Raw genomic sequence first — 9,628 nt, forward strand, 5'->3', positions numbered from 1 at the left:
CCTTTTCTGGACTCATTCAGAAGACGTTTGGATGCATATCTTGGTGGGATCATTTGACCCCTAAAGACTTTTTGCCTATAACAGGGGGGCTGGACTCAATCTCAAGAGGTCCCTTTCAGCCCCTAAATTTCTATGACATCTGTGATGTCTATGAAACGTATGGGAGGGGCAGAGGGCAGGCCACTTGAGTCCCCCACTACCTGCCCTCTGCCATGGCAAGAGGTGGGGGAATGAATTTAAGATGACCCACCACAATATTTAGATTCTGTACATGGAAACTTATAACAGATTTACAAATCTGCCATGTATAGTATCTAATTGGGGTTAGAGGTCATCTTAAAAATTCAAAGCCACCTTGGATTCAGGTCAGTGCAGTGGTTTTATATAGGGCTCCTAGTTTCAATAAACAAGGCCTAAAAAATAGCTAAAATTCATCTGCTGCCCATGCTGTGCCCTTTCCCAGACTGGCAGCCTTCAAGTCCCCTATCAACAAATAGCCAAAAGATGGATGCTGGCACAGAGAGCCAGGGCAGCAAAACTTTCATCCTGTCAAGGGTAACATTTGCAGTGCACTAACCTCACAAGAGGGGGTGGTGGTGGCAGTAGTGGAAGGGAATGGTCATAGTTTTTAAATGGTGGAAACAGAAAGTACCAAACTACTAAGGAACTGAGGAAACCCTCAACCCTCCAAATCAATCAATTCCTCCAAACCTCTAGCTTGGGTATTAGGAAAATGAAACATTTGACTTGTATTAAAATAAATAAATAAATAAATATACATTTTAAATATATCAGGTGCCATATTAAAAACAGACATTTACTGCCAGGCAGGGTTTACCTTCTTTCCCACGTTTTAGTTTCCTGTAGAGTCAAAATATATTGAAAATGTCACGTGGTAAATCCTGCTGCTGGCAGTAAATGTCCAGCCTCTAACAGCAGCCACTGATTTTCTTTTAAAAATAGAAACAGAAATGTACTGTAATGTAAAATCTCCTGATTAGCCAGAAGCCATCTTGTTGGTTTTGGGATGCTGCACAGAGAAAGGACAGAAGTCAGACTTACCATGACGTTACTTTCAAGCATTTCCAGCCCTGGAGTGCCATTTGCTTGCAGCAGGGCATGTACCACGTCATCAAGTTTGTTCTCCTCCGCAGCAGGAATGCAATACCTGTTTGGAAAGAGAGAAATCAGCAAGGACTCGCTCTGCAGTAGCCCACAGCCTCCAACTTGTACAGCAATGCAAAGGGCTGACCAATGCCCCCCCTCCAAAGCTAAAAGCAAATGGAAGGAATTAAAACAGACCTCCCCTCCCCCAACACATGCAGCTTTTTTTAGCAAGATGCTTCAATTCATGGAAAGTTGCTTATTTGGGGTTGAACCGACAGTATTCATCAGAGACAAAGGAAATGAAAAGGCTGAAACGATCAAACAGAGGATGTGACATCTCCTTGCTCTACAAAATAGGGAGAATCAGCAAGAACATGACATCTGGTCCCAGGGATGTCAGCAGAAGTTTCCCATCTGTTCAGCACCTACTTGGAATGCCATCACGCTAATCCTTGTTTTAGGTGACCAGACGCGTTGCGTGTGCTTGAACCAAATGAAAGCGTGAACCAACATTTTTTTCTTAAATAAAAACAGATGTTTGTGGTCCAAAGCAGTAACAAAATACAGATTTGGGGACTTCCACAGAATATATTTTATTAATAAAAGCAAAGTATTTCAAGATATGCCTCCTTCATTCACTTGATGAGCCTGGAGCTGAGTACTCCACCTGTCCCCTGTAACAGAGGCATAATGCATAGCAGGTCTGTGCTCAAGGAGAGATTTAAGATGGGTGCTGATTTACCAGTATTCCATATTCTTTCATATCTTCCCACGTTTACCAGTCCCCCAAAGTGGGGAACTAGCTTCCCACTGCAAGAAGGACATGAAATGGCCTGGGAGTGCCCGACTGATCTCACTCTCATGCAAATGAGGAACTGCAAGGGATTCACAGGGTTATCTCGCTGATGAAGAAAGATTGAAGGGGGAGTAGAGGTAGGGACAGATAGAGTCTGCGGGAAGGGGGAAAGAAATGTACAACAGATGTTGCTCATCTGTATCATCATTATTTCATTGTTCATCAGTAGCTTGGAAGAGGTTCCGATTAGGGACCCACTGGACTATGTGCTGTGCACGCATGTAACAGGAAGACAGCGCCTGCCCCAAGGAGTATATACTCTTATCATGGAGCAAAGAAAAAAAAAAAGTGGATAAAAACAATTGGTAAGGATGGATGAGGCAACATAAAGAATTATGTCTGGCATAACAAGTAAGCAGTCTCTGCACACTGAATATTGGGAGAAATATGCCAAACTACCAGGCCCAGAACCTGCTCTCACTGCTCATCTGCTGACAAAGTTGGACTTTAAAGAGCATGAGCTATGCCTAATCCTAGGGTCTGGAATTGTACCACTCCTGGGGGGAGTCTATCACCTACTCTGGATATCTTCAAGAAAGGTCTGGACGCTCACCTTGCTGGGGTCATCTGACCCCAGCAGTCTTTCTTGCCCAAACGCAGAGGAGCTGGACCTGATGATCTCAAAAGGTCCTTTCCAGCCCCCTAACATCTATGAATCCCCCAGCTGCCCCCCCACCAAACTGGAAATATTGAAATTAAAGCTGTAAGACAAATGCAGGAAGTCTGATCAGTGGAATAATGCAGAGCTTTTGAAAAATGTGGTGAAGGAAGAGCTTCTCCCCAGTGAATGATTGTTTCAAAGATCAAATGGCTCCTTCACTGCAGCACCTCTGAGACGGTGAGAAGAGCCTTTGGGATTTACTGTTCAGCTGTGTGAAGATTCTGTCTTTAGTTTAATTTCTTCTGTGTAAAACAGCCCTGAGTAGAGGCCGTTTTCTCAGTTAAGGAACATTATGGATTTTCCCTAGAGTCATTTTTAAATGAAACCTAATCTCTAGAAGGGCTTTCCAACATTGTGCAACAGAACCTCAGGCCAGGAGTAGATGTGCATAATGGAAAGGAATCTCATCCATGGCATCCACCTGTGTCACAGTGCTGTTTTATGTAAAGCCTTAGCACACGTTCAATTATATCAACTCCTGGTAGCAGCCTGTAAGAAACAGTCTGTAAGAAAACCTGGAGCATGGCTGAAGGAGCCCTAATTTAAGCTAGATGTGCCATAACAAGTCTCCAAGCATCATGCAATCCTTGTGGAAAGCATTTGATTAATCATGTTTGACCTCCTTTCTTTCAGCATATTACACAAATCAACCAACCCATCTCAGGAAAGCTTTGAAAGTTCTGTTCTCTCTCAGTAGAAGACTTAAGATACCATGGGTCTTGAGAATACCCAAGTTTCTCCCTTTAGGAAGCCAGGCTCAGAAACCCACTGGGGAAGATAGATTCTTTAAATGCATTTCTTTAACTACCTTAGGAAGAAAATTGGGATAGGGTTTGAGTAACACACTGTCAATGTGAAAAGTGTGTAGAGGCCATCGGGGCTTATGGTTCCTCAACTCTCGCGGCTGACGTAGTTGCTACAAACAGGAACTCTTTGCAGACCAGTGTCACAGGCTGCTACAGTTCGGAGAGAACCACAATAACATCCAATAATCAAGGAGGTTTTCTCATGGGTGGAAACACACTGTTGAGACCCTACAAGAATTTCTCCTTGTAGTGTTCAGTTTTTAAGAGTATGATATGCAAAAATAGTTGCCATGTGCATGCTAGTCGATAGTCCACAATCCTTTTGGCAGAGCAAGCATCTCAATAACAGCAGGAATCTGGATGTCTCCAAACCATACACCACATGCTTGACAATGGTCCACATTGTCTCTACTCACTCACAAAAGGGACCCACCCATTTGGAAGGGGTGGTGCACTGAAGCATGTCAAGGTGATATCGCCTCAGGATACATGCTGATTTTATCCAGCTCTGCAAACATTGCGAATGCAGGCTAGCATGCTGCATAATGAATCTGCAGGAGACCATATGTCCAAAAGACTCAGACATATCCTAGCTACAGTGCAAGAATTTTGATGGCAGTTGTGCGATTAGGATGGCTACTGTATTGAATCAGTCCTTGGGTAGAGGCATCCTGGAATCTATAAACAGTACTCATCACCTTGGTGACGATGTTCATTTTTCTTTGTTGATTTCTATGGTGAAAATCAATGAAAGATGAACAGGCAGCCGATTGTATCTGCTGTGCTGCCCAGCCTCCAAACAGCCAATCATTTAGTCAGGCAGTCTGTTGCACAGTCTTTTATTTAGGTAGTAACAACAGGTGGGACCCTGATAAAAGCTTCCAGTGCCACAGGAAAGCCAAATGGGGCCCACGTACTGGTGGCGATTCAATCTACGTACAATCTTAAATACCACTTGTGCATGCAGAAGTCCACACTTTGGAAACTGATAGGTGCAAACCATTACCATACATCTAGAGTTGGAAGTTAAGCGTTCCTGCTGTTGCCATTTTAAACTCAGGATGGACACTGTGGCAGCCAAAATAAACCCTTTCTACTTGGTGTCAGGAAACAGATTGAACAGAACCCCTTCTTTTGGGGCTGGAATGGGAACAGCCAAGTGACTGCCTATAAATCTACTCATATCTTGTGAGAAGGGCCAAGCAAGGCGAACAGGGAGGGTGGCACAAAAAAGAGGAATAGTATGGGAATGGAGTAACTATCCAACAAACTGTTTCTGAGACCCAGCAATCTGTTATTAGTGTTCCTGAAAAGAGCAGAGACAACTCCCAAAACAGGGAAAAGGCAGGATCCTATAAATGCCCAACAAAACCACCGAAAAAGATTAGGAGCTCATGTAATCTGTGAAGTGCTAATGACAGAGGTTTTGATAATATCGTCTCTTTTTAGAAAGTTTTCAAAGTTTCTCATGAAAATTGAAGCCCAGGCCCCAATAGCTAATGTGCAAGAATTAATTCTCCCCTGGTTTCAAGAGAACACAGGAACATACACCCAAGCAGGAGCGAGGAGTAGCCTGGGAGCCCTTCACACAGGACTCGCGTAAACATTAAACAGATCTGAGCCTTTGAAGGTAGGATCATGGACTGCTGATTGGACTTTTCATGGAGGAACAGAGCTCTGATGCTGAGCTGTTCTCCTCCTGGCCACTGAATGCAACGTTATGTCTGCCACTCCGAGCTGCCTGAAGTGATGCCTTCACAATTCTTTTTTTCCTTTGAAATTAAAGTGTTACATCCTTTTGTGCTATCTTGAAGCCTTGTTTTACAAAAAGCCGATAACTTCTTGTAGTTTAAAATATTGAAATAATGCCAATAATATTTGGATGCTGGACTTGCTGAGGAATAACTCTTAGGAGCAGATTAATATAACCTGCCTTGGTTTTTTTCATTTGGCATTATTCTTTGTTGTTCCCTGAACCTTGTTTCAATATGCACCAATAAAAAAAGCAACATGTGCACTTGTGTACAGCAACAGTCTTCTCCCAAAGACAGTGCAGGGTTACTCTTGCCACAGAACACTGGCAAGGTCCCTCACAAATTGCAAGTGCCACACGTCCTGACACACTGGCATGAAAAACATGAGAAAATTCTTGAATGTCTTCCAGCGGGATGCAGGGGAATTTCCAATCCTCGAGGCTGTCAAGATGTTTGGATGAGATGGTGCGAAAGGAACCAGAGTCTTATCCAAAGACAATGATATGGCTGCTGATATAAGCCCCTGCTCTGAGTTGTCAGGTTTGTGAAAAATTATGGGCCCTGAATCAGCAGAAAAGGAGGTCTCTTTCCAAACGCTGCTGTGCTTGAGGCACTACGAACCCCAAGCAATTCAGTACTGGCAAGCGGGACCCAGCCACTACTTCTCTTCCCTGAGGCAACATGGGGGCAATACCCACAGCTGGTGCTCTCCCCTCACTGCCCCCTCCCCACCCCCCAACTTGGGAAAGGAACTGCTGCTGAAGCCCCTGCTGCCAAATGCTACCAAAGCGCTACGTCAAATCAAATGGCTCTGGAGGCTGGATCTGGCCCTCAGGCTGTAGGTTACTGCCCCCTGCTCTGGTGCCATACACTTCCTTGGGAGAGTACCATTAGCAGCAAAGCTGGCTTTGAGAACATGGGGAATCATCCAAAGGTGTTGAAGTCACTGGTGCCAAACCACACAGAACAGGCATAAGCTGCACCAATATTGTCAGCCCTGGTGACAACTATGCCCCCCGCCCCAACTGCCAGCGTTGACAGGGAGGGTGCCGAGTCAGTCACTGACCTAGCACAGAGCTGTCCAACTGGCAGCCCACGGGGTGCATGCAGCCCACGAGGGGTTAACATGTGACCCTCAGGCTCCCACCCAGCTGCTGCTCTCCCCCATTGCAGCAGCCAGGGGCTCTGGGATCCCCCTTCTCCTCTGCCTTCTGCTTCCTGCCACTACCCCAGGAGTCAGGGAGGTGCAGTGTGGCACAGCACGTGGTACCAGGGGATCCTGTGGCTAGGGGAGTGGAGCAGGGGGCATCTATGGCCTAGGTTGGTGTGGCCCCCCAGTGTGCAGACTCCAGCTGCTTAGAGGTTGGACAGCCCTGACCTAGTATGCTGGTGTGGTACTAGCACTCCAGTACCATGTCTTTTCAGAGCCTTATAGTAGCCAGGCCAAGCAGAGGAGTCCCAGAGTAGGACTCAGCATGACTTAGACCTCTTACTAGTAGGAGACCTGGCTCTCACTTTAGGATAAAAAGGGTGGCAACTTTCCTATGAAGGGTTCAGTCTGACAGCTTGCTGAGTCTGAACTAAAATCTTAAAGTGTGTCTACGTGGGGAAAATCAGGACACCTAAGACCAAAAGTGCAACACTGTGCACATGGTTTAAACCATATGAAACCTTCAGCTGGAGGCTCTCCTTCAAGAGTAAGGTGGCCTTAGTTAGCTTTAGGATCCAAGAAGATAGGCAACGAATGTGTTGCTGTTATATATTGATTTTTCTCTTTATGCTTGGAGTGCCTTGTTATGCCTTAAGTTTTTGAGTGCTTGTGTGTGTCCCTTGGAAGTTTAAAAAGAGGGGTTTTGCCTAGAGTTTTGTCCAGAAACCCTATCCTATGGGACAAGAGTGACCCTACCTGAGTCATCAGCAATATGAGAACTTTTAGATCCTGAACACAGACCTTGGCTCTTTGAGTTAACACCAGGCTTTCCTCCTCTACGCAGACCAGCACTAGACAGGGACAAGACACAAACTTTATCCATGTTCTCTCACATTTCTGTCCTGCTACCTTTCGCTTCATCCCCACACGGGACTTGTCACGCCCTCCCCCCCCCTCACTCTGTAACATTTGAGTTGGAGGTACTTCTTCCTTTTCTTCAATGCCATATGGTTGCTGGCAGTGGCTTTCCTGAAAGTCAGGAAAGATAGATACAGGCTCCCTGCTCCTAGTTTTCACATCTGGCACCACAACTGGGTGCAGCAATTGCAGCAAAAGTCTTCCCACAGTCCAAGGCTGAAGCATGTTTCTTGGAGCAAAACTTTAGCTCTCAGCCTCTAACAGAAGCCCTGAATATTTGAAAATGGTGACTTTCAGAGGCAGACAAGTTCAGTCAAATTTTCACAGGTATAACAAAAAGAGCCCACCACTGATGCTAGCGAAATTTCAAGTCTGTGGCTCCATGTTTTGGAGCAATAATGTTTACAAAACATTTGTAATATTTTAACACCAGTTAAACAATGTACTTTACCCTTCATCTCATTCTCAAAGGGTCTCAACTGATTATTCTGGAGCTCTCCAAAAAAAATCAGCCTGATGTAGATCCTAGCACAGAAAATACCAGCCCATACAACTAAATTGTGGTAAAGCTTTAAAAAAGCAAAAATGGGGCAATAAAGCTATCTTACTTGTAAGCACAGCAAAGGTCTGCCTACAATCAAATATGAAAGAACCACATACCCAAAGGTTAAAAAAATAAAAAAGAATAATCATGGAGTGGACATGACACTAACTAATAGGACATCGGGGGGCATTTCAATGCATTCCACTTGTATAACTATCTCTCTCCTATCAAAAAGCAAGGTCTGTTTGATCTTTTTAACCTATAAACTGTTCAGGGCAGAGACATAAGGACCTAAATGCCATACTGAATCAGACCAATTGGCCCTCTAGCCCAGCATCCTGTTTCTGACAGTGGCAGTAGTACTGGATAATTCAGGAGAGCATGTGACTAGGGTATATCTGGAGTAATTGTTTATTACCTAATAAGAGAGTTTCTTTTTCTCAATTTGCACAAGGGCTAGGCCAACAGGGTGGCCTCTTGAGATGCCACTGTAACATGCAGAAATAAATAATTATATTAAATCACATCATTTGTAATGGCAGCTCACTGCTTTGCACACAACTGCAATGCAGCTTTAGCATCACTAATACCAAAAGGAATTTAAATAATTTTTAATAATAAAAGAGTAACTGAACTGAACCAAAGACTGTTGGTGTGGCTGACTGTTGATTATAGCAGTCAATCCTTTCACTTTTCAGGGTAGTAACATAAAGAAGGTATATTATATGCTGTTAGCATCTGTTTCATTTGTGACTCCTATCAACTATTGCACTTCCACTGCAATCATCTATGGCAGTAGACTAGCAACAAGTACAGTAAGCAGACACCGCCAAGTAAACACGTACAAACCTGCATCAGGACATTAGGATGATGCAGCCTAAGAGGATTACAGACACTGGTCTACCTGAGACATGTACTGCGCATTAGCCTAATAACACTGCACAGCAGTGTGGCAGTTAAAAACTGTGCTAATAGCCTACTGTGCAGTGTTATTAGGTTAACACACAGTAAGTATCACAAAATAACCATGTGCTGACGCTACTGTAGAGTAGCTCTAGTTACTGTGCTTTTACTTAGTACTTTAAGCAAGTACTAAACTAAATGCCTAGTAATTAGGACGCATTAATGAACATGTTCCTATCACTGGGTAGGAATTCAAAAGGAAGGAGGCACTTGGAAGCTACAAAATCTCAAGATATTTTGTAACGTAAGAAAGATGGGAAGGGTTGAGAGGAAGGATGAGATCTATCACCTCAAAAACTAGAACACAGAGCTGGCCTCAATAAGTCTACACATCAGTCTACAGAAAGCTGCCTGGATTAATTGTCATTTTGATTGCAGATGATCAAAAGAACTCTTGTCTGTATCAGACAGAGGTGGCTCATTGGGACATATCTTACTACAGAGAATAAAAAATGTACAGAACCTTTTCCTCCAGAGAAAGGAGTCCTACTCATTTAGCTTACACTACATCTTGTTATGAAATAGTGTTGACTTCCAGCTGAATTGGTTGGCACAGATTTCTTTTTGACTGTAACTTATGTATTTTGTCCATATAAAATGCCCTGCAGTCGCTTCTTGGCCAAAGACCTCATGGAACAACAATGCATAACAATGGGGTAAAATGCAAGAACACTTACCAAACGCAATCAGCACCAGTGTGTAAGTAGTCAATGTATGGAAGGTGATTTTGGTCTCGAGACCAGCATGAGGTAGAAAAGACCATGCCAATATTTAGCCAAGGAATTGTCACTCCTGAAACAAAAGAATTGAAAATGGTTTCATAGTTTCTAGGGTCGGAAGGGACCTGAGTAGATCATCTAGTCCGACCC

At 44.0% G+C, this 9,628-nt stretch overlaps 1 protein-coding gene across 1 annotated transcript in view; it reads right to left on the bottom strand.

The window, feature by feature from the left end:
* Positions 1 to 9,628, bottom strand: part of JARID2 (jumonji and AT-rich interaction domain containing 2) — a 314,361-nt gene that overhangs the window by 14,227 nt on the left and 290,506 nt on the right. Inside the window, exons 12-13 of the mRNA XM_019543649.1 lie at positions 9,437 to 9,551; positions 1,063 to 1,168 (exon numbers count right to left, since the gene is read on the bottom strand). Of these exons, the coding sequence (XP_019399194.1) occupies positions 1,063 to 1,168; positions 9,437 to 9,551 (221 nt within the window). The remainder of the gene's footprint in view (positions 1 to 1,062; positions 1,169 to 9,436; positions 9,552 to 9,628) is intronic.

This window comes from Crocodylus porosus, unplaced genomic scaffold (genome assembly GCF_001723895.1).
Source record: "Crocodylus porosus isolate Cpor-Errol unplaced genomic scaffold, CroPor_comp1, whole genome shotgun sequence".
Classification (NCBI taxonomy): Eukaryota; Metazoa; Chordata; order Crocodylia; family Crocodylidae; genus Crocodylus; species Crocodylus porosus.